Below are 26816 nucleotides of genomic sequence, written 5' to 3'. Positions count from 1 at the left end.
ATACACAAACACACACACACACTCCCAAACAAAACAGCTGGGGAAAATTCTGCCTAGTAGCTTCACTCAAAGGGTTTCTGACCCTGACACACCGATACTGAAATGCAGAATAAACAAAACAACCACATGGAGCAGCAAAGAAAGGAAGCTGATTTTCATGGCTCAGCAATGACTGGAAGCAGATTTTGAGAAGCTGGTGGCTTCCAGGCTCAGTGTAAATAACACAAATGGTGGAAAACTTAACTAGGAGCAAAAATGAAGACCCTGTTTTACATGATCATCTTCTCTTCAGCCCCTCTCTGTGGGAAGCTAGTCTTTTCTTCCCATCTATGCACACTGTCATATCCATGACTGTATTTATGCAGCTTGCGAAATACAGATGCTGAATGTTCTGATTTTTGTTCTCCAGTCTATCTTGAGATTACACATACATACATAAATATATATATATACATACATATATATATAATGTAAATTAAGTATGATTCAAATGGCAAATGGAAATAAATAGCACTACTGCAGGCAGGCATGACATTAGATATTACTATTTTTCTAATGGAGAGAAAAAATCAAGGTCTACATTAATGTATATACATGTACAGTAAAAATAAATTCTGTACTACATGTGTCTGGTATAAAAAGCAAGAGATTAAACAGTACATAATAAATGATAGCTGTGTACAGTCTACAGGTTTTGCAAAGATAAACGCATTCATTTCATGTAAGGTACTAAGGGTACAAAACTGCTAATTTAACTCAGTTTATTTGCTTTTTTGTTATGAGACAGATTCATTGTGTTGATTGATAACATCAACATATTCCCAGTGTACAGGGAAAGGACTGTATAGAAGCTTAATCTGCACTCAGGTTGATACTATCCTGCTGGTTAGTAATTAAATCTGTGCACTCTACAAACAAGTCATTGTGTGAAATACCAAAGGTATTTAGGAAGTTTAGTATGCCAGTCATCTTAATACAGAACTGGCTTCTCAGAACACCAGTGTGTAATTAAAGAACTCACTAGACAAGCAGATTACCCTATTATTTTCCTGTGCGTGGGTAGTGGATGAAGTGCAGCAGATACCAAAAAATTCCAGCCATAAAAAGTAGTAACTTGCTGTGTAGGACTACAGCAAGTTACTCCCTACAACAACCATGAGGGAAATACACATCCCATCCCAAATTTTCTTATTGATTATATGAAAAAGGAATCATACACTTATAAATCCTACCAGTACAGGCATAATCACAGCTGACATTTATATATGAATCAAATATAAAATTCCAGGTTTATTTGCACAAAATGCTCTCAATGACTTGGAAAAGTGTCAGAATTTTACACAAAATCTAAAAAAAGACTTTAAAGACATAATGCTATGTAACCCATCAAGGATTTATGTGTTTTATCAGACAGATTTTTTTACTCATGTTCATATAGCATAATCTTAGCAGCAAAAGATGAGGTGATAGGCACCTATCATCTTCCTATCACCCTGTCCAACAACATGTGTCCATAATCATTCCTTTATCATTCTCTGGTCTTCATTCCAAAAAATAATTTTTCCCAACTTCCTGTATTCTCATAATTTTAATGAACATCCTTCTTCCCAAGAAATGCAATATCAGTAATCTTGCAACATTTATTTTAATTCAACAATTACTTCCCACCTTTTAACATTTTCAAAAAACGTTAATTACTGTGCTTTAAAAGTTTGCAACATATCATGGTTTCTAATGAGTCATTTGAAATGAAGGCAAGTGTGATTTGATAAACTCTGGTTTTTACATAGCTGAAGATGCAGCTGTTATTCAGAAATCATATAAAAAGACACTTTTTTCCTGTGCTTTCATATTCCAGCTTTTACACACTTTTCTCAACATCCTTCTAGCCTTTTGTCCTTGCAGACAGCAATCACATCTTGCTCAAGCTCATTACCAAAAGCAAACAATAACCCCAAAACTACATTCCACTTCCCACTATCTTTCAATTCACATCTAAGTCCTACACTTCACTACACATCCCAGTATCATTATATTACATTGCTCCACACTAAACAGAATTAACAACTTTTTGCACAGTCTAATTATCCTAGATTTGGGAAGTCAATGTTTTTCTCCACTTTTCCTACCTTAATTGAAGGGTCTTCAAACCATTTGCAAACATGAGCCTTTTACTGGTCCTCATGTCACCTCATTTATTACCTCCACTAACCCTGCACTGCTATAATTTACCTAAACCATTGGTTTTCAATATATAGGCTAGGTTTCAGCAGTTTTCTTTTCAATTACTTTACACATCAGTCTTTATGATGGCATACCAAGATAAGTTGCCCTTGAATTTTTTATAAATTGTATCAGTGCTGCATTATCCTCTACTAGCTCTCTCAGAAATTCAAGAATTCATGAAGATTCATTTGATGATGCTTTTTTTCATAGGTTCATGCTCCCAAACCCTTCTAAATTATGCATTAGAAACTATGCCACAGTGATATTTCATTCCAATGTTTCCCAAATGAAAACACACAAAAAGCCATACAGACTGAGGGGGGAGGCTGTTGGTTTGGGGTTGCTTGTTTGGTTTTTTTTTTAGCATTGCAAGACAGCTCTATCCAAACAAATAACAAGGTATCAACTTACCTGAAAGAATACTCCTATCTCTCATTTGTTTGTTGTTTGGTTTTGGTTTTGGTTTTATTTTTCCAAAGACAGAAGCTGACAAGATTACTCTAAAGTCTGGGAATCACATCTACCATCTTTGTCATAGTTTACTAGAAATTTGAAGATGCTGCAAGGTTCAGTTTCTGTGACATACTCATTTTCCTTAGGATCAAGAAAAGGGTGATGGTGAAAGATCTCAAAAGATACCTCAAAAGTTGTATGTTTCTGGCTTAATATGGTTGTTGTGAATAACATGATTAATTATGGAAAGAAGTTTAGAGAAAGAAGACACTGAAATAGTCTTATCTGTGTTGAACATTTTATAGTTTTCAGGAGTGACTAAATAAAAGGACAAATACAACCTTTCCTTACTACTGGGAGAGTGGGGTGATATAGATCTGGGTAGGTAAATGTCCCCGTAAGAGGAAACAGAGTATACACTTATGTCCTGCTCCATTAGATCTAACACCAACGGCACACTGAAAATTACTGCAAACAAGTTGTTCAACCCACTAAGCTGCCAAAACCACTTCTTTCATTGCAGACTTCCCTTTTCTAGACTTCAAGAGAAACAGCAATATGCATTCTCTAGCAATTTACAGCTGGCTGACCTTCATGATAGGTTGATAGTAGTGCCCCAGTAAGTACAAACATTACACAATGCTACTCTAAGTCTTCCACATTTCCAGGTTACTGTTATAACCATCAGACACTGACCTCCAAAATGTTCTTGTTGAGCACCTCATCCATAAAAAAATTTTGAGCATACACCCCCAATATATGTACATTTGTTTGTAAATTATACACATGTACCACTGTACTAATATAATACATACATTATAAAACATACACACAAAAAGAAATTAAACAATGATGAAATAAAGATGAAATAAGGCATGTTTTAAAATATTTTTTTATTAATGGTACAAAAATAATTTGCTTTATTATTATTAATACTAATATTTTTAACGAGAACAATGTGATTGAATATGTTTTGTTATCCTTTACATTTTTTGGTTTAACACTTTGTGATACAGTGATTCAAAGGTCTGGTTCTAAGCTCAGTTCATTACAGTACTTGGTTTTTATGTCTGTCATAGCTCACAAATATATTTATAGATCCAAATGGAAGAAGTGCATCTCTGGTAGTGCTTACTAAACCATGTTATTGATTTTTCAACCCCATCTATAAATTAAACAAAGGCTTTTTATTGAAATTTGGCTAGGAAATGTCCATCTTTCCTGATGCCCATCACTTGCTTTTACAAACTAATGTGAAGTTGTTGCATTTTTACTTTTAACAAATGGGTTCAAAAGCAACCGAAACTCTTTGTCTCGAACCTTTTAAAACAGGTTAGGAAATTCTGTTTCCAAGTTTTTTCAATGTACAGATATGAGAGACTTTATAGGTGACGTGTCATTTTTGGCAACAAAATCATATAACAATGGAAATACTTACAAATATCTCTTTTCAAAATGCTCTCCCCATCACATGAGTTTCTCTTGAAAAGCAGATACTTTCCAATGGTTTCCCATTGTTAAACCATCACCTTTACTTTGAAAGGACAGATTAATTGTTGCTGCTTTTTTTTTCCCCAAATCTGCTACATAGCACACTAGTGACAGTGACATTTCACTACAGAAAATGTTAGCAAATTTGCAAAATTTGTCTTTTAAAACAAAACTCAGAATTCATCTGTAAGTTCAACAACTCTTTTAAGTGCTTTGCCACAAGATATCCAGTGAATGTGCAGTACAAGGCAATTTCACAGTCATTCCCCATCTCATTACAAAGTATTGTGAAGAATAAATTATTTAAAGGTCTTGTTTTTTATAAAATTAACCAAACTGATGACATCCTGTAGCACTTTGTGCACTTCTGGGTCCAATAGCCTGGCTGCAATAGCTTGCTTATGAATGACGCAGCGAGTGAATTTCAGGTGTAGTGCAAGCTCTGTAATTTTACCCCAGAATTCATTTGTACTCCAGTCACAGCAGCTGCTCCATTAATGGTTACACTAGCACAGTTTTTCCATAAAACATCTTTTCTATTAAAAAGTCCTTGACTGTTGAGATTGTATCTCCTTTGGCACGTATTTCTTTTAGTGGCTCATAAGAAAGTATTTTTTCATGTATTTTGTTACCGAAACAGAATATAGGAAATCACAGAATGACAGAATGGTTGGGATTGGAAGGGACCTCTGGAGATCTTCTAGTTAAACCCCTTGCTACAGCAGGTTCTTCTAGAGCAGGTTGCAGAGTTGCATCCAGGTGGGTTTTGAATGTCTCCACAGGAGACTCCAAAGCCTCTCTGGGCAGCCTGTTCCAGGGCTTTGTCACCCTCAAGGTAACGAAGGTCTTCCTCATATTCAGGTGGAACTTTTTGTGTTGCCATTGGTGCCCGTTACCCGTTGTCCTGTCACAGGGCACCACTGAAAAAAGCCTGGCACCATCCTCTTGACACTTGCCCTGAAGATATTTATATGTATTGAAAAAATCCCCTCTCAGTCTTCTCCAAGCCAGGCCCAGCTCTCTCAGCCTTTCCTCATAAGGGAGATGCTCCAGACCTCGAATCATTTTCACAGCCCTCCACTGCACCCTCTCCAGTAGTTTCCTGTCTCTCTTCAACTGGGAAGCCCAGAACTGGACACAGCACTCCAGGTGCAGCTTCACCAGGGCAGAGAAGAGGGGCAGGATCACCTACCTCAACCTGCCGGTCACGCTCCTCCTGATGCACCCCAGGATCCCACTGACAACATTCCTATATCCCTCCCAAGCAGCCTACCCCTTTTTCCACATCCCATAAACTTCCTTCTTCCGATTGAGATTTGCCAGAAGCTCCTTGCTCATCCACGCAGGTCTCCTATCCCCTTTGCTTGATTTCTTATCATAGGGATGCACCGATCTTCAGTTTGGAGGAAGTGATGCTTGAATATCAGCCAGCTCTCCTGGACTCCCCTACCCTCTAGAGCCCTAACCCATGGGATTCCTCCAAGTAGGTCCTTGAAGAGTCCAAAGTTAGAACCCTTAAGTCCAGGGATGCAATCCTATTTGTTGCCCTGCTTCCTCCACACAGAATCCTGAACTCCACTGTCTCATGGTCAAATACCATAAGCGGAGACATGGACTTGTTAGAAACACCTGTACTTCCAGCCAAGTGCATAGCAAACCACCCACATTGTGTAATTCATCCTAATACTTGTTTCTTCAAATTTTCAGTGATGTTTTCTACGTGTCTTCCAACTGTATTTGCTAACAAAGGACTGCATTTCATTTTGTCAACGTACTATTTTTCATTTATTATTTCAGCCATTTTTATGGCAGCAGGAAGAACAAGTGTGTTCCCACTAGTATGTGGCTTTTTGTCTCACTATTAAACCTCAGAAGAGGCTTCTGAAGATTTATCGTTAAGTTTAGTGAAATTTTGTAAAATACCATATTGAGTATTGCATGACTTCAAACATCACTAATTAGATCTGAACAGATTGGCAGTGATTTTGCCTGGTAATGATGAAAGCTCATACTAGGACTAGGAGAAGTGTTTGCTCTGCCATTTTGCTGTTCTTTTGTGCTGTCATTATCATCCTCATTATCTTGGATCTGCATTTTCTCTTCAGGAATCTTTTTAAGCTACTTGTCCATTTTGTAAGGGTTCGTTTAGTTAAAACTAGATAACACAACCTGTAAATCCATGTAACCAGACATACACAAACTGCAATACATTGCAATACGCTGCAAGCAGATGAACAAGTGAGAGCACCACTACCAACAACTCTGCATTGTGGAGCACCCACTCTTTCCCCAGGACACCTCGTCTACTGTTCGTAACATGGGACCCTCTGACCTATGGATAGAATGACGGTGCCAGCATCAATATGTATGTTACATATTAGTAAGGCTTCAATTTTTTTTAAGACAAAAAATAAATAAAAATAGAAGTTCTCATACCCCCAATGAATCATCTTGCACACCTCCTAGGGTGTGCATCCACTTTGAAGACCACTGCACTAGACCACACAAATTCAAATTTTCTCATTTCTTGTTTATATAGCTCCTGGCAAAACCTGGAAGACAGAGAGAATGACGAACTCAACAGGAACTGTTAAATAAGTTCAAGCAAATGTCTCCAAAAAATTGTCTTATAGCACTTTTATTTTCTTTTTGTAATTCTTCTATTTCCCTGATTAATCAAGCTTCTTCACTGGCATATTTTTCGTATATCAGCCTTTTCATATCCCTCATTAAGATAATATTCAGGTTTATGAACCAGTCTGCAGTTTCACTTACAAATACTGCTGAGGCACACAATTAATTACAGATCTAAATACCATTTTGAATTTAGTACCAGTGATCATACATGTGATTTTTTTTGTGGCCTTGGGGCTTCTTTTCTTGAGGAATAAAAGCCTTTTCTTAATTTTTTTCCCATTGATTTCACACTACTTGCCTGTTATGCAATTTGTTTTTCAAAGATCTGAAAATAGTATGTTTAAAAAAAATTCAAATACTTTAAAACACTACAAAAATATTTCAATACTTTAAAAACACTAATGTTTTCCGTGTAGTTAATATGTCTAACTACTCTTTCTGAAATATCTTCTTCCATGAACTTTTCTCCTGCCTTTTTTCATATTGTAGAAATTTACCCATAATCTGACAGGCATCAAATATGCACCACGTAACTGTATTTGCTGTTGTTCACAAAAGTATAATATCCTCCGTATGTGACTTTATTATTTTAAGCACACAACCAGGATAATTACATCTACACAGCCCTCTGAACAGATGTCGTGTAGGAATATAATACTAGAATGGATCTCCTGAGACATTACTTTAATAATGCAGGTAAACACATAACATATAATCCCATTCACAACTTTAAGATCAATATTAAGGCCAGTTAGGGTTTTTTCTTTGTCCTCTATTACTCCTTCATGGAACGTTGTTTTCCAACCTATGTCTATATCGCCTAACATTCAGAAAAGCTAGTTTAACTTCTGTCTTAAATTTAATCCTGGACATTTTATAATCATCTGTTTTCATGCCAGTAGTAACTTCAGGCTTTTATAGCTCTTTTTACCTCCTCCTCTATCCTGATATATTTACAAAATTTTTATACCCTCTCTGTTTTGATCTTTGTTTTCCTTTTTTTTTAAAGTTAAACATACACTTTTAAGCTCCTTCTCATAAGGTAAGCTTTCTATTCTCCTGTTTATCTTTGGAATTTTCTTTGGTACAATTTACCATCCTCAAACCCAGCTGTGTATAGTTGATTGCACGCTGTCATTCCTTGTCAGTGGCAATAACACTTTTCCCCTTTTACTGGAAACATCTTAATTCTGACAAATCCAAGAATTTCTTTTCCCTGCTGGCAGCTACATGTTTTAGCGTATAATCACCTTACAATTGACTAAAGCTCTGAGGTCCTTTTCCTTGTTTCCGACTGATTATTCCTGAGTGTATCACAGAAATGCCTGTTATTCATAGCTCAGAACATGACCTTGTACTTTGTACACTTAAATTTCAACCCATTTTTATTACTTAGGTCTTCAAAGATACCCTATTCTTTCTGCATAACATCCTCACCCAAACTGACAAGGCATTGCAGCTTTGCATCAGCATATTTCATTATCATGTCCTATTTTTCTTCCCAAGGCTATCACTGAAAACTCTAAATAAAATAGCATTGTAGGGTCAATCCTAAAGAAACCCCAGTAACTCCCAGGCCCATAGTTTCTTTCTTAATAGCTAGGCTGTTGTCTTCTTGTTACCAAGTTCTTGACTACCAGGCAGCTTTTCACTTCTCTATTTTATCATTTTTCCTTGTATTTCCTAGCTACTCGCTAAGAGTGACTCACAGGGTAATTGTGTCACTGATTCAAGCAGAGGCCACCCAGCATAAAGAATGAGTCTCACCTACAAATATCCTGCAGTAGTGGAACATCCCCAAACCATCTTCTTCACAGCACAGAACTATGTTTACTTCAGATCAAAAGCCAGATGTTGATTTCCATTGATTTGTTATTCCTTCATCCTCTTTGTCTGGGGATCAAGATAATTACAGTGAAGCTGACCCAAAATTCCCCATCTTTGTGCCTGTAGTTTACCTCTTGGCATACTTGTCCTGATATGCTCCAGCCAAAAGTGGTGTGTTATTTTTCCCAGCAGGTCTAACTCTCTTTTACCTCCAGGAATTTTAATTTTCTGGAAATGTTCTGATACTAAAGACTTCAAATTACACAAATCTGCTGGTTACTAGCGCTGGTATAAGTCTCCCCCCATGTTTTCCAAAATCAAAATCCAGGTACTTTCTGCCACCACCTGGAGGTGTGTGTGTACACAGGTTTTTTTGCTATAAACCTTGTCTCTTCTTAGACTGATTCCTTGTTCCCACCTGTGAAATATATTAAAGAATAGCCAGGGCCCCAGCTCATAGTCTAGGCTAACAACCTCTTATTTTTACTTACTAAGTTTTACCAGCAACTAAGTCTCTTGACTGTTGTTTATGCTCTCTTTCCCCCTTTTTAATAAGGTATATCTTTTAAGTTCTATCTTCTTCTTGTAAATATGCTATATTCTATATAATCTGAAATTAATATAGAGTAGTGTTACTCTTGGCCAGTTCCTGCAGTTCATGATGTTTCTGCTAGCAAGCAGTACTTTGCAAGGTTTTGGCCAGAAAGATTCACGGTTGTCCACAGAGTTCTCAGTGATTTCCAGCCATTCAGTAAGTATTTACAGGCTCGTCAGACAAAATCAGTCTTATGTCTGAAGACAGGTTTTACTTTCTGTGACTACTTCCTGTGTAAAAACACTTTAATGCATTCCATGATTTAGCATTCTTTGTGCTGTGACCTGCAGACTCTATTTTACTGGTTATTTCATCTGTCAATTGAAGTTTCTGATGCTTTTTCTTTTCTCTTCATATTATCCTTATTTCTTTACTAGGCTACCTCATTACTCTCATGATACTTCTCAAAGAGAAAATGCTTTCCAAAGCTGCTGTACCCAGCTAGGCTTAACTCTTCTTGGACCACCTTTGGTGCTACATCACTAGTTGGCGTCATCCTTTTTCCCCAGTGTTAAAAGACTAGTATTTCTCAATTCTCCACTGAGTGTCGCCATCTGGTGTTCGGCAACTTATTAATAACCTTCACCTAGATTAGTTCTATCTTAGCTTAGTCAGCGATGATGAAAGGCTGTAAGCCAGTAGTACATACTTTCTGTAATGTCCCTCTTACACTCATCGCACATCCACCAGCCTCTGCAAACCGCGAGTGAATTCAAATAGATACCCACAGCTTTCACAGAAAAAGCTTTGATTTAAAGTTTCTTACAACTACCAGATATTGATAGCTGCCCCTAGAAGGAGAGAAGAAATATTTTTATTTTAGGCCACAGGTTCCTTTATACTTTAAAAATATTACCCGCTGTCCCCTCCTGACCTCTAACTGCTCTTCATTCTTTCCCCTTTACTGTTTCCTCTTATATTAACTCAAAAGAGGAAGAAGTCATATTGAGCAAAAGTGAGCAGGAGGGCAGAATTACTTTATTTGAGGAAGCAATTGCTTATTCTGCTTTAAATTTTCCTGAAACTATGAAAGATGAAGATCTTTGATTAAATTTTAAAGATAATGACATTTTGATCATTCATCTCTGCTTGCTAATATAGGTTGATGCAGTTGCAAAGAACAAGGGCAAAATAACTATGCCACTGCTGTGTGATTACATGACTTCAGATACATGCCACACCAAGCATATGGGGAAGGGGAAAAGAGACTTACATCCCCATAAGACTTCCTTTCCACTCCCATCAGTAAACCTGTTCCTATAATTTTTTCCAGTAAAACTATACCTGATTCTGGAAAAGTAGGCATCCCATAGAAAATATTAAAAAAATCTGTCAAAAAGTTGAGACTCAACCAGGAAAGGATGAAATAACTAACAGATTCCATAAGTGAAAAAACAGTCACATCTAAAACATTCAACTAATACTAGTACCGAAATCAAATTTGGATCATTGAATACACTCAGGTTTTATCCTGTTAGACAAAATACAGCAGTGCTGGTGGAAGGTTTTAAATAAATGTTTCCAAAAACCTCACACAAAAATAAAATCCTACCAGACTTCATGACCTGAATGCATTAGGGCACTTCATGGCACTAGGACAGATGACTTTCAAGCATACTCAGAAAAAAATCTGAGGATAATGTTCTGCCATCACCAACAGACTAGCACCACACTTAAGTTGCTGAGCTTTTGGATGAGAGCTATGAAATGTTACATAGCACTTCCTTTACTCTGTATTTTGTAAGAGAGTGGAAATGTTGAGATGGCCAAATTTGAACTTGCAAAATCATATTGTATTTAATGGCATATTCTCTGCAATTTTTTCTGTATTCTTTCCTTTATGCAGCATTTTCATAGAATCATTGTTTCAATACAAAGAAAGCTAAATTCCCATAACAGCTCAATTCTACTGATTGTTTGATTTGCACTGAAAATCTAAACAGCTCTTCAGTACTCTGATGAATGAGAAGATTTAGAAATAAAATTGACAATTTGCAAATGTAATGTATTTCTTATCACACTAAGATGAGGACAAGCACAGGCAAATATTAAGAAACTCTGTCCTTCCAAGACAACCTCACATACCTTTGGAGGTCACAAGAATACAGACACAGCTGTACTGCTCCCATATAAATGAGATTTGTGCTTAGCAACCAGTTAGTAGTGTGATAAAAACTGCCTCCACCCACACAGCTAATGCACAACTTCACCAGATTCTCCACCACACGGCCTGTAATGCACAGGCATCAAGCAGAAGCTGAGGAAGCAGAAACCACTGTATACCCTTGCAGAACCTTAAACAGTACTTTTCTAGTACCTTGGCTTCTTGTGGAGACTGTGAAATCCACCTTTCATCCCATCTCTTCCCTAGTAAGCTCCACATTCCACATACTCTGGTTTTGTCATGCTGACCTAGAAGACCCAGCACCTCCTAGGAACACCATCTTTGCACCAAAATCCTTCTCAATGTCTCTGGCAACAATTTAAGACCCCAAGAAAATTAGGGCAAAGGAAGACAGAAGTTTCTAGATAACACAGGCATCCTAGCAATCACAAGAGCTTGAATGAGTATATCACAGACCTACACTTTAAGCAACAGGCCAGGTTACAAAAAGACAGAACAGGAACAGACACAGCTGATAAAGAGATAGCTATGTGGCTTATAAGAAAAAACAGAATTCAAGTCCCAAGCTGGAATGTCAGCACAGGACTTGATCATACTTCACATTTTAACATCATGAACATTTTGGCTAAAATGTTTATGCAGTGTTTTGTGATACTTTTTCACTGTCTTCTACCAAGAATTCTTGTAAGTGTGGTCTAGTTCTCAGTAAGAAGTTGGCCATGTAGTTATTTGATAGGTTCTAAAATTACATCCAGTCAACTTAGTTACAAAATACAGCATAAATGAAATACTGTTTTCAATTTCAGTCCAAAAAGTTGACACTCATGAATTCAAATAAATTAATTGGGTCCAACACTTCTAAAACTAACTCAAAAATCACAGAAACATTAGAGGTGGCCTTTTAATGTTAGGCAAAAAAAATTTCCTTTACTAAGCTCCTCCCACCCCGTCCCCGTCCCCATCTCTCTCTATGAAATAGAAGAGAGATCTGTACTGTGATGTTATCATTTCTGTAAAAGTTATCCTTGGAACTGAGGAAATACTAAGTAATAATATATTAAGGTCTTCCCTTTGAAGGACAAATATTTCAGTCTTATGGAAAGTATCCAGTGTTCTCTATATTCCTCCTATGTGATTTTTAACGTTCCATGAGTGTCATGTCATATGGTTCATTCTCATGGCATAAAGAATTTTGCAGAGGTGGATCAGCAAATTTGGATTACACATACAGTGGATAGTGTTACACTGTTCAAATACTCTAACACCACTCACCTACTGTTTGTAACTGTAAATCTAATGAAAGATTCAAGCATAAGTCCCCTTTTGCACACTGCTGAGCACAGATACAGGTTCTTAAAAAGAAGAGAGAGGGGAAAAAATTCAGCCTCTATTTTTTTTTTAACAATTGTACTTTTAGCCTTCTATGCCAGAATTGCATTTCAAGCTTCAGTTCTAGGTTCCAAAAAGCACATGATGGAACACATTTAATTGGTTGGCAGACAGTAGTTACATTTGGTTTTCCTAGTGAGTAAAAAGAATGTATTAAGAATGTCTTTCTACTCCCCAATTTTCCGTTATCTACATGAAAAAAATCCTGAGAATGTAGTACTGCTCTCTGCCATTCCAGTTAATTAACTGCCATGTTTATTACAGTAATGCCTTCAGGTCGTTGAAAGAATAAATCTCCACCGTGCAAAGTGCTGTACAAACACTAGAACACTGTCTCTGCCTTCGTAGTTTCATTTGACAAGATCGACATTGCAGATGGTGAAAACATTACATTCATGTTGCCCAGTAAAAGGTGCCTCCTGAAGATGATAAAGTGAATTACACTATCAAAATGCATTCTCTCCTGCTTTCTTTTTCTCTGCTGCTCTCAACCTTAGGTCAGTCAACAGCAAAACATTCCATAACTATTTGAGAATGGGGAGGAGCCAAAAGAACCATCCTCCACAACAAAACCAATGATAAATTAAAAAAGAAAACTTGTAACTATCAACTTGTTATGTGTGAGCCCAACAGTACAGCTCAATGATGAATTACCTGTGACATGCTCTGAAATTAAAGTGTAACAGCAAGTCATAAAGAAACTTGTAGTTCATAACACACTCACAGTTATTCTGAGAAAAGGAACTAAACACAGGAGCTCAATATGACTGTGAACCTTTTAATAAGTACCTAAACACCATGTTTCAAAAACAGAGAAAACTATTTTCTCCATTTAATTTTCAAATGCTTTGGTGTGGAGGAACAGAGGAGAAGAGGTGGGGCAGCTAAACAGCTTGACCTCCTTTGCCTTTTTAATGGTCTAGCACTAGCACTGATTTTTAGAGAAGAGAATTTATGATAACAAATAATACTGTCAGACTGAAGAAAAATGAAGAGAAAAAGAAAAAGCAAGGTTCTACAAAACGGTATTTTTACCTATATACCCTACTGTCTGAGTAGCTAAGGTTAATTTACTCAACTGCAACAGTATCAATGTTGCTAAATCAGATGGTGGTTTGAAATCGTCCCAAGTGAAAGTTAACCACTCTTACGTATCAATTAAAAGCATGTGAAGCTATAAAGCGTCTACTGTGGAGGAAAAACTGGACTGCAAGCAATGGGTACCAGTTTAAAGCTACAGTCATTTAAAGTGATACAGAGTGGACTAAACACTTCTGCAGCTACCAAAGCATGAGCAGTATCCACATACAGGTGCTCGGACATTCCGTAACTGGGGTAGTATTTTCAATGGAACAGAGCACATTGGATATTAAGTTACGAAGCTTAGCTAGTGTTTCAATTCAATATAAAAATAAGTACAGGAAATTAATGTAAAATACAGTGTTGCAATGTGTCCAGGACTGATGGAAAAGAAACACACCCCAATCAGACCGCACTTGCTGTCAGCCTCCCTGGTCCTGAGCCTTCAAAAGGCGATGAGGCAAGACAGAGCAGATATTTCTAATAAATCTGATTGCTTTTCATACTCTATTGAGGATTTCATTTGGGCGTAAGTGTATACAAGCCTATGCATCTTTGCTCTTAAATGAAAGGCACTTCAGCACTCTCTTCAACCTGCTACAGGAGCCTCCTTCACACAACATCTACATATGTTGTACCCTATCCCAAGGGGAAAGTGCCCAACACTGATGCGGTCAGGTAATGACTGATGAATCTGACCTTTACCACCTCATTTGCATATATGGCAACCAGACCTGTATGGATTACTTTTGATCTCTACATTTCTTCATGTTCTAGCTGCTGCCTCGGGGGAAAGTTCTTCATTGGCTGACTGCTTAGCAGCCATAGGATGTATTTCCTGGCTGTACTGCCCAATGCCCTACCCCCTGCTGATGGCTACAAACTGGAGAAGACTTATCTATGTTCCTGGAAAGCTATACCGCTTTGGGTAAAATTCTGAGATGGAAAGAAATAGCTTCAAGCATTTCATTCTGCATTTGTTCCAAAAACAGTGCCTACAATTCCAATAGTCTTCCAACAGGACACAATAGCAGATTATCACTTTACAAACAGCTACAGTCCCCGCTAGCTCTCAGTGAAAAATATTTCAGCTTTGGTCTTTGCTATCTACCAGAGAACAGAAATAATGAGTTACCACAGCTAAACTGATGAATGGCAAGTCACTATCTTCTTTCAGCCAGAGAAACATGAAGGCCATCAAAAGTGGGATAACATCAGAAACTGGGCATGCTTAATTAAGTCTTCATTAAAAGTCCTACATTCCTTTTCTTTTTTTTTTTTTTTTTTTTTTAATTTTCCCTTCAGGAAACATTTTTAAATAAGTCCTCACTGAGGAAACCTCCACTGGCCTCTACGAGAGTTTTCCAGGAATCAGAATTTGCACAGGTCTCAATTAAAGGACAATGCTGTTACCTTTTAGCTCACATCTTTAAAACAGATAATACAGCATTGTCTATGTTGAAAGAAGAAATCCAGAAGAAATATTTATCTAAAAGCAATTCATAACAGTACATGAAGTGTTATTTTCTCTTCCAGTCAAAAACTGCAGCATAATAGAAGCTGCCTGCAGCTCACATTAGCATTATCCAGGCTCATGCTACACATTAGACATGGCCCATGAAACACTCTAACCTCAAGGCAAAGTAATTCCTAATATCAAATGCTCACACAAAGACAGTTCAGAGTTGTGAAAAAATACTTCCCGACAAACTCAATTTCCATCTTCACTTTGTCAAATGTTATTAAAGATAGCATTAATGTCATGGTTCAAAAACTATTGCTTTCCTAAGAACATTTCCTTTTCTCTGCCACAACACACTTATTTATTATTCCCACTCCAGAAGAAAGAGCATGAAGTGATTATTTAAGTAGTCAAGGAAATTCTGTCTTTAAAAGTGCTGACCACCTAAAATGTGGGCAAATTTATCATAATTTATTGCAAATAGTATAGACAATTCAAATACTACCTGCAAAAATCCACATGAATATACCCCTGCTTACTGAAACTTTAATATATGAGATGACCTACTTACCCCAAGTTATCAGAAGATACTTAGAACCTTCAGAAAAGACAGCTTGTCATAAAAAGGGACTAAATCAAACAACATTCAATGATGGGGGCTGAAAAAGTATTTTGGATATAACCCTGGCTAGAAATACTTAATGAGTTTTTATTAGATTGGGCTTCTTGCAAAAACAGGCAGGGAAAATTTTAGAAGAGCCCTGTATAACCCCAGCTGCTCCTGTTAATGTCAACAACAAGCACAGCATTCAGTACTTCTGAAAATTCCCTACATAAGTTTCCCACAATACAAGGGTCTTTATAGATAAGCTTCTCTGTTCTAATTTGTGTATCATTTTAGGAGTACACACAGAATCTAAAGGATACACAGGCTTCAAAAGTATATAGATTGAACAGATCAAGGTAATACAAGAGATAAATTATCACCTTCTGGAAATTTTATCCTTTGTTTGCCAAGAGTAGTGACAATGTTTAGAAGGGAATACTCCTACCAAATGTATCTGATGATGGTGGTTAGGTAAGCAGTATTATTTTAAGCACTAAGAACAGTCACTCAGACTTATACACATTGCATTGTACATTTACTGGACCTAATTATAATGTAATAGAAAAGATGAGGAAACAACATTCCAAGCATGACAAAGGCTGCATCTCTACTACTAAATCAAATGGAGCTGGGAAAAATCTGGGTGCTGAAGCCAGCTAGCATGGAAGAGAGCTTGTTTAGTCCAGTAAAGTCTCTTAGCCTGTACAATGTAACAGCTGAATACAAACTGGTACCTGGGACTTGCCAGCCTCAAAACCTGGTGCCTGGGACTTTCCAGCTTCAAAACCATGCTGGTGAATTGTCTGGAAGGAATCTAGATGGCACATGCCAAAAACAAGCCAGAGGATATTCTAACAGTTTGCTAGTACAGATTATTGCTGTCCAGCACCCAGGAAGACACCTGCACACCTCTTTTTGGTTTTCTAGAGCAGGCATAACCTCAGAGTCCAGCAGAATCCTAAGAGATTACCAAAGAAGATCTGGTACAGATCAATGTTAAAACCAAAATTACAGATTGGAAGAAGTAACCACAGGACAGAGTGAAAGCAATTCCAGGTCCCAAACACAGGTTTTGGTGAAGCCCATGCCATTTACAGAAGGTCAGACAGTAGCCACAGTACTTTCAGCTACAGGGCATTATATTCTAGCTAGCATAGTCATTAACTCAAAATCATACTACTGCAACTCCCTATGCTGCAGATAAGATTATCCCCTCTACTACTGAAAACTATTTGCTTGTGGTGCCACTCTAACTGAATACAGCACACTCATCTATTCCATGAAGTCAACATGATAGTTTTGATGTGTTAAATTCTAAATGCAATGAGTCCTAAGTAATTAAAAAACAAAACAAAACCAAAAAAAACCCCACAAAACAACTGAGAAAAACTTTGTTTCATTACAGTTGTCATAGTAATTCAAAAGCACAACACACATTTATGAGGCACACAACATTTTTGGGGAAGAATCTCTCCATTCAGAAATTCTTCCTTATTTGGTGTGATGGAACTGAAGTCTATACAGGGAAACCTTCAACAGTTACCTGTTCCGATTTCAAATAAAGGTTGAAACTTAGGAATTTAGAACTGAGATGCAGAGAAGAAAGGTATCGCTAATTCTGAACTGAATATAAATTTTATTTTTAATTTATTTTCCAATTTAGTATCAGATATTTTTATCCTGTTTTCTATAACATGAACTATATGTGCTAGAAGGAAGAACATCTGTGTATTTCAGAAAAAGCTCACATGTAACCAAGAATGCCTGAAACAGTAGTTCTAAGGTGTAAACTACCACATTAATCTCTGTGGATGCTATTTAATCTGCTGATTATGCTTTAGCATTAGCAATTAGGCACCAGAGCATTCCTAAGAAAGTAAGTTCATTGTGAAATCTAACAGTCTAGTGAAACACACTTCCGGGAGAAGACAGACATTGATCTGACTTTTCTCTAGAAGAGGAGACATTTGGACTCAAGTTCTCAAAAGCCCAAGAGGGCTCTTATCAGTATCACACTGGTTAAAAGCCTCCCTATCACTGACCTAGTGTAGATCTACAGATCCAGAACAGTGTTCCCAGCTATTACATTCAAGCAGAGACAGATATTTCCCCACCAGATGATCATGAGTGATAATGGAGTGAGTTCTGCAAGGGGGATACAAAGATGATGAAGGGACTGGAACATCTGTCACACAAGGAGAGGTTGAGTGAACTGGGACTCTTCAGCCTTGAGAAGGAAGGGAAGGCTTAGGTGGGTCTTACCAATGTGTGTGAATACCCAACAGGGGGAGTAAAGAAGATGGAGCAAGAATCTTCTCAGTGGTGCTCAGTGAAAGTACGAAAGAAAATAGCCACAAACTGAAATACAGGAAAACTTTATTTTCTGGGCAGGTTGCCCAGCAAGTTTGTGGACTTTCATGGTGCTGGATAAGCTGCTGTAGCTGTCCTGGTTTCAGCTGGGATAGAATTAGTTTTCTTAGTAGCTAGTACAGTGCTGTGGCTCGGCTCTGATGTGAGAACAATGTTTGATAGGACACTGATGTTTTCAGTTGTTGCTGGGTAATATTTATACTAGCTCAAGGATTTTTCGGTTCCTTGGGCCCTGCCAGCAGAAGGGCTGGAGGGGCACGGGACATTGGGAGGGGTCACAGCCAGGGCAGCTGACCTGAACTAGCAAAAGAGGTATTCCAAACCATATGGCATCATGCTGAGTATATAAACTGGGGGAAGAAGAAGGAAGGGGGGGACATCCAACATTATGGCGTTTATCTTCCCAAGTAGCCATTACATGTGATGGAGTCCGGCTTTCATGGGGATGGCTGAACAGCTGCCTGCCAGTGGGAAGTGGTGTTTTGCTTTGCTTGCCTGTGCAGTTTTTGCTTTACTTATTAAACTGTCTTTATCTCAACCCACAAGTTTTCTCACTTTTACTGTTCTGATTCTCTCCCCCATCCCTCTGGGTGAGGGGCAGTGAGCAAGTGGCTGTGTGGTGCTTGGTTGCCAGATGAGGTTAAACCACAACACTGGCTCTGATCTCAGCAGGGGGATTGGACTAGAAAATCTCTGAAAGTGATTTCATTAAAGTAATTATCAAGTATACAGTCTTTAAAAAAAATTTTACCTTATTTTACCTGTAACATTGAAATACCATTATAACTATGCTATACTTAATATAAGCTATATTATAAAAATATAAGCCATAATATAATATCAGCTATAAGAAATGCTGATCTACTTGCAATGACATATTAAACCAGAAATTTTAAAATTGTACAACTGTATTAGAAAACCGCACGTCAGATTAGGAACTCTTTCTGAACTACTGTTCTAAAGAGCAATATAAAACAAACTGGGAGAAAGAACTGCATTAATATAATGGTGTAAAAGTAGAGGCTGTGATCCTAAGAATGGAGGCACAACATGAACAAAGCTCTACAAAAGCTTTGTTCTCTACAAAGGCCGAATGCCATATCTATTACTATATTAGGTAAACTCTATTCCAAAAAGTCAAAGTTGTTTAGATAAATATTAAATTGGTCTCATTTTAACCTTGTCCAAAAACACTTCTTAATGAATACAGAGCAATTTAGTGAATACTTGCTATATATATATGTATATATATATAAAATATTGACTGCAAACTCAACCAGAAAGTTGAAACAGTTTTAAAACAGAAAGTGCCAAGAAGAAGAGAAAAGAAATTTTCCACATATCCCTTTTGGGACTGAGTGCTTTTTAGATACAAGCTCCTGACCACAGGGAAGAGGTAAAAGATAGTTGACATTGACATTTATATTCTATTCTCACTGAAGGCCTAAAAATGCCTTCTAAAAATCCTGAGCATTAAAATAATGCCAAGAAACACACACACATAATATATGTTTTCACTGATATGATTAGTAGTAATATATTGCATTCATGCAGTAGTTTCAGACCTTACGGTGTTACATTCTGTTTCTTTTTCAAGTACGCAGTGCATTGGAATGCTTTACTTACTAGTAGCAGTAGCAGGACAATATCAGGATTATCACAGGCACAGGCTACATGCATTGATGTCCAAAAATCCTCATCTTGATGATTTACATTTACACCTCTGTCAATTAGAATTTCTGCAGCAAATGCATTATCATAACGGGCACACTAGAAGAAAGAAAAGCAGATTAGGGATGGTGTTTTACTCAGTGTACAACTAAACTTATTACATACAATTTTTGCTCCATTTAACATTTAAATTGAGCAGATGACTCACTGTAGTTAAACCGCTGTGTTTGTATGGACCAACTGCTGATGAATCTATAGAAACAGTTTTGTGAAGACTACAAATTCCATGTGCATGACTCACAGAATCCCTTATTCCCTGCAAAAAAGCACTATATGAAATCTCCTGAAATCTACAGTAAAGATGAAGCTTACTTTCTGTGCAATATTGTCATTCCAAATCAGTACACAGGCATCAGTGCATAATGATCATGAGTAGTGGCATCTAAGTATATGTACACCCACATGTACATATGTCCACATACACATGAACTTCCACTTTTGATGCAGTTCATAGCAATAATCATGTCTCTCCATACCCACTCCTACTTCCAATTCATTAACTATACTGATTCCTATTCAAGTCTTTCTGACAGATAAATACTCTGCATATTAAGGGTGTGTTGGGGGTAGGGGCAGGGGGTGTTGCACACTTGTGTGTGTTTCTATACTTTGAGGATGGAAGTCATTAATTTTGGCATAGAAGAAGAAACTGGCTTAGCTATTGTTTTGAGCTTACTCCCCTGTCATATCTGTGACTTTTTATGGGTGCACTTATGTATAATACTTTGAAAGACAGTCAGGGTACCTAAGTCAAGACCATAACTCTGGCCTAACAGACAATCTCAGTAACTCTTTAGAGAAGGATCCTCTCTCTTTCCCCATTGGAGAGAGGTTACAGGGAGCCTGATTTTCTGCATTAGACACTTAGATGCTTTGAATACAATCCTTAATATCTGTGCCTCTTCCAATATTTAAAGTTGTATAATATCTCCCTCTCCCAGAAAGCACACATATACACTGAGAGGACAAATATAGTGAAAACTGCAGATAATTTGCATGAGATGGTTAAGTAATTATGTTGTTATGTCTTTATTGCATATGGAACCACACGATGTCATCCAGTTTGCTGATCTGTATTAATTTGACCTGGAAGCCAGGACACTGGAGGAAAAGGGGAAGAAGGAAAAGAGCTTAACTGGATTCCGCTGTAAAGTCACGACATAGCTGAAATATCCAATTGAATGTAGGAGTTGCATGTACTACTGTGATCATAAATACAGATAACTGAGAAGATGAAAATTAAACTCTATCAGGCTAAAAAGCAGTCCTGCTTTAAATGATTTCTAAGCATACTGACCATTAACTTATAGAACAGAAAGGAAGTTCTGATGTATTTCCTTTAGCTTGTAACTTATCTGACAGCTCTAGAAACAGAAGTTTTGGTTTGTTGCATCAGTATTATTCATTGTAGCAATAGTATAACTTACACTGAGCTGTTCAATGTTCAAATTTTAACAAATCAGATATAAGACATTTCGTAATGCAGACCAACATAATCTTATACTGATCACACTTTCAAGGTATTGTTAAGCAAAAAATTTTCTAGAGAGCTTCCATACAAAACAAATGACAGATGCCACTGAGCTATTTTTTGTATTAATAATATAGAGCCTTTTGTGATTAGTTACTAGCCTGAAAACAGCTTAGATTTGTAGCAGCAATTTAATTGCCACTGCTCCTTGATTCTTGTTTAATGGTTTTTGTGAAGCAATTGGGCAATCTCAGTCAAAGTTCCAGGAGAAAACTGGCACTCATATATTTTGTTACTAGGGTGGGTTGGGTGACTGCCTGCATGAATTGATATGACACTATGTGCTTCCCACGGAATGGGGAACTCAGGCAAGCACTCTTCTTCTGTACTTCTCTCATGGAATCTAATGAGAGTTCATTGAATACCTTTGAAGCTCCCACGGCTTTCCTGAGATTCAACCACATTGTGATACTGTCTAGAGAGATAGCAACAGAATATTTATGAAGTGGCACATTCGATATCTTAATTTTTTTTAGAAAAAACATATTTTGGAAGTTAACAGAAATGGAGAAAGAAAAATTAATTACATAATGAATCAGATTTTAAGTAAAATGTGAAGATAGATATATATATTTCATTCATTATGGAATAAAACCAATTATTTTGCAACTGGAAAGAATAAACACTGATTAGGCTCCTTTTGGAGAAAGCAGCTTACATGGAATTATAGTGGTAAAACTAGCACTTAGAATGCCTCTGAGTGGGCTTTAAAAATACAATAAAGATGCATGCTCAATTACTATTTTCAGCTCTTGCAAGAAAATAAACTTGGCTTATCTCTTTCCCTGTATCATGACTCTCCTTTCCTGTCTGTACTGATCCCAAATAAGGGTCAAATCCAATTGTCATTGGAATCAAAACTATCTCATGTTTTCCTGTAAATGAATTATGAGTACTTACAAGTAACCCTGACTAAACTGAAGCAGTAGGTTATACACGGTTGTCTATTGCAAATTTCTTACGGTAGCAAGCTTTCCCGCCTTTTGAGGCATATGTGTGCCTGTGAAGCAGCAGGCACCAGTGGAGAGAGAATGATTGTGACAGTGAATTAGGGTGTGATGCAGAAGATCACAAAACCTAAAAAGGCACAGTTCAACCGCAGATTTTATCTGCAGTTAAAAAGTCTGCATCAGCTGAAATAGACAAAGCAATATAAAATCCCTAAAAATGGTTTTTTCTTTCTTATATTTTTAAATGCCAGTGATATAGATGTCACGTTAGCCACACTGAAGATAAAGATTGTCTTCTAGGGCTTTCAGCACAGGATAAGATTTGGGATGCCTCAATTTTGGGAATCCCAAAGGTAACATTTCATAAGGGATGCATCTTTTAAAAGTGATTGAGCACCTTTGCAGCAGGCAAATAGTTGGAGGAGAGAAAAGAGAACTTAAATCTTCTCTATTCCAACTCACTAATACACCCTCCCCTTACCTAGACCTTTATTTCCCAAAGTCCTTGGTAAGCAGCATGGCCATGGAAGACGGAAAATTCAGATTAATTACATAAGGGAAACACTACATCCTGCAAAAGCACAGTTGCAGGGGTGCTAGAGTACAGAACTATTATAGGATCCCTTTTTCGTCAAGAAATTGTTCTGCTTTGTGTACATACTATGAGAAACTTAATCCAACTGTTCTAAAATGAAACACTCTGTCAACAGACTTTTAAGTAGATCTGTTATACCCTTACATTTGAGACATCACATTTATTTTAGCAGCGCTGTGCAACAAAGTTGGATCCAAATATCTTAAAATCATTTCACATTAAATAGAAAGCATGTCTGCAACTGAAGCATCGCAGACCAAAATAAAGCATAAGACTTAGGAATTTATGATGAGTTTTGCCATTGGCTTCAGCAAAGTCAACATTTTACCTCTGAATTATTTCCCTTCTATCTGCCTCAGTCTTTCCTCCACATGCCCTTACATCTTGCTTCTCCTTCGGTCATTGTATACAAACTGTTTTCCTTTTATATTCCCATTACTTAATCGAAATTGTTATGCAAACAATGATAAACTAAATGCAGATGATGTGTTAAATATCCCCATGTAGGAAACTGGTGCAAGAAAATATGCACAAAAACAAAAGGAAAAATGCTACATCACAGTGCTTTTCATACAGGACCTGTGAATCTCTGAACCATATAATTCTGTCTTTGGAATCAAGCAATATTTCCTTTGTTCTTTCTTACTCCACAGACAATTTATAAATAAAACTTCATTCTGCTTTGTTAGTTACCATACCTGTGACACGATCCATCCTTCCATAAGCAATTTGAAAACAACCATTTATTACACACGCATAGCTGGATGGAATCACAACCACCGTGGAGGGCAGTGTAGATAAAAATTATTGCTAAGCCTTTCTCTCTGTTAATATGCCAAATCTGCTACTCAGTATCCCACCATATTTATCCACAGTCACTAACACTAATCTTCAATCACTCTTACCAGATGGAGCAAGGAGCCTCCTGAGGAAACAAGCATATGAGGGTCAGCACCATCCTTCAACAGACGTAGCACTGAAATATCAAAGAAAAGAGGAACAAGAATTAATGCAGCAATATACCTAATTCTGAGCTGTTAACAGGCTGATTCTTCATCATCTTCATTAAGAGATTTAATAATATATGCAAACCTCTCAGATAACATTTGCAAAACTATCATGTCAGCGTTTCCCATCTCATCTATTTTAATGGCTAAGCCTGGAAGCAAAGGACCTTTGCTAATGATGTTAAATATGAACAGTACCAAGGACTTCTCAAGCGAAGAAATGAGCATGTCAGTTCTGTGCTTAGGAGCGGGGAGGGAAGAGCTGGAGGAAAGACCCTGTCTCAAGGTCACAGTCACCTGATTAGTTCATTTGTGAGCAAAATCACAGTCAACTGGTTTTATTTTACTTTGTAGAGTTCCCATGAGACTCGTTGGCTTTTTCAGTAAATAATTGAAACTAGTGTTCATAACTTATATCACTTGAAATTAATCATCATACTAAAGCTAAAGGATCTGCACTCAATTTAACCTTTCCAGTGCATTGTCAGATTACTGACGCAGCACAATTCTTAAAGTGGTATTAGGAGTCAAACTCCACTCCCTGTTACATGTATCAAACCCCTCTGAAATGAAAGTAGGCTTATAAACACAAGCAAAACCACAAGCCTTCATATTGGTGCTCACTCAAGTGTGAAAATTCAGCACTTTCCCCCCATGATCTTGATTGCCTTTATAACCTTTTTACTCAGAATCAAAGCATTGACTAACTCATGCTGCCAGTGTTCATTCCTGGAACAGAATTGTACAGTGATAATGCCAGACTTTATCAGGGGAATCCACATCTGCATTGCAACCCTGTCTTCACCAAACTGGTATGTAGAACCCTTTTAAAAGGCCTCCCTCCAGGAGAGTAACTGCCAATAATGTTTCCTGTGTCGGAAGGAACACAGGTGGTTCTGCCTTCCTCATCTGGAAATTCCTGTTTTAAATCCTAGTTAAGATTCCGGGAAGGAGTTGTGCAAAGGTCTGCAAAGGGATTTTAAGCTCTGAGTACCCCAGAAATCTGTTCTACTGCAGTGTCTGTCCTATAGGAGGGCCATAAATTTGTCTCAAGGCTCTTCTAACTTCAGTGAATCTCTCAAGAGACCCATGTACACGATCTCCCTTTTATCCATGCATTTTTTGTACGTATTTTCTTTTTCTCTAGAATATCTTGCTACTCCATTTTCACTATACATTTTAACTTCCTACAACAGTCAAACATCCGGTTGACCTATTTGAAAGGCATCAGTGTCCTTTTCAAATATTGTCAGTTTCTGATTATTTTTTTTTTTTAATTTTCTGAATGTGTTGAATGACTTTTGACCAGGTACCCTGGAAGAATTCAGCCTAAGAAAGTCTGAATTTGGCTAAATGGTTGCAAGACTGTAAAATTAATGTGAAAGACTTGTTGCCATCATTACTAAATACCTCACACAGAGTAAACTCACTGGTATATTGGACAAATATTTATATAAGTTATACAAATCCATTTAATATTTTGCTCTTTTTTAAACTTTGAAAATCAAACATCAACCCAAACCATTGTATAAATTCATACTTCATGAATAGTTCCACGGTATCTATGTCTCCTCACCAAAGGTTTTGCTTCATTTAATTCACTTAACTGTAAAGGACTTTTATGTTCTGGCATATGCCACCTTTAAAGTTAACTACTACCAGAAGTCACTGTTGTCCCCAGCACATCTGCCAAAAGTAGAAGTGGAACATTAAGTAACATGGAATAAATGGGTTGTACAACAACTGCCAAGCAAGATGAAAAGCACTGAAGCAGTGTGAGGGTGGAGAAATATTTACAGATTTTCATAACCTTGGGAAAAATGGATGAATGACAAAAAGCGAAGTATTTCATTCTGCTCTCAGATCCACAAATACAATACTAAAGTACACAATTGTCCTTATCTAGAGAGAGACCATTAAAAATAAAGGTTCAGAACTAAGTTCCTTCCTTTAATACCTAAATTGCTGACCACATATGGAGATGCTTCCTGTACCTCAGGTTTTAGTAAGTAAAGACTTTATTGTAAATCCTCCCTCCTTAAATATGTGTGCAACTACATCATCCTCAAAAGTTAATATTTCCAATGTTCTTATGTTACGTCCTTTCTTTAGCAGGCCAGAAAACACTAATTCTGTATCACAGAAGCTTTTTTAAGGCTCTGAAAGTAACTCCATTCTGTCAAGCCCATCAGGATTTCACCTTGAAAAAATCAACAGTCCAAGTTGTCCCACTTCATCCATCCCTGCTTTTTGGGGAGAGGGGCAGGAAATCCACCCATTTCAATATCTCAGCCATTTAATATAGTGGTTTTATGTAGCATTCTTTCTTATGAACTCTCTATGTAGGTTAAAAATCTGAATCATGGCTTGGTTCACCTTCAATGATAGTCTTATTTATGAATATGGGAATTAAGGCACATAGTCCTTAAAAGTGTAATTTGCAAAAGTAATTAAACTGCCATAATTCTGTTCCTAAGGAGGCTTTAACTGATGATGTCAGTGAGAGTATATAATTCCTTGAAGATGCCATCTTTATGGTGCATTCTCACAGACTGCACTGCTGCCAAAAGGGGGAAGGCATTTATCCACTGCATGGCCCACTCTTCCATTGTGCCAGCTCTCCCCATCTATGAAGTTGCACATTCAGTTGGACCAGTTTTGGTTTTTGTTTTGTTTTTTTTCTTTTTTCTCTCTCCTGGCAGGATTAGTTTTCAGCCGCATCAATGTGGTTGACTGCATA

The 26816-nt window shown here is 37.3% G+C and overlaps 1 protein-coding gene across 3 annotated transcripts in view; it reads right to left on the bottom strand.

Annotated features, from left to right (window-relative positions):
- Positions 1-26816, bottom strand: part of MYO16 (myosin XVI) — a 412228-nt gene that overhangs the window by 258130 nt on the left and 127282 nt on the right. For all 3 annotated transcript variants that reach the window (XM_056328855.1, XM_056328853.1, XM_056328854.1), the window contains exons 3-4: positions 23975-24045; positions 19889-20032 (exon numbers count right to left, since the gene is read on the bottom strand). In XM_056328855.1, coding sequence (XP_056184830.1) covers positions 19889-20032; positions 23975-24045 — 215 coding nt within the window. The remainder of the gene's footprint in view (positions 1-19888; positions 20033-23974; positions 24046-26816) is intronic.

The sequence above is a fragment of the Falco biarmicus genome, chromosome 2 (genome assembly GCF_023638135.1).
Source record: "Falco biarmicus isolate bFalBia1 chromosome 2, bFalBia1.pri, whole genome shotgun sequence".
In the NCBI taxonomy this organism is placed as follows: domain Eukaryota; kingdom Metazoa; phylum Chordata; class Aves; order Falconiformes; family Falconidae; genus Falco; species Falco biarmicus.
This window is presented reverse-complemented; position numbering and strand designations above follow the sequence as displayed.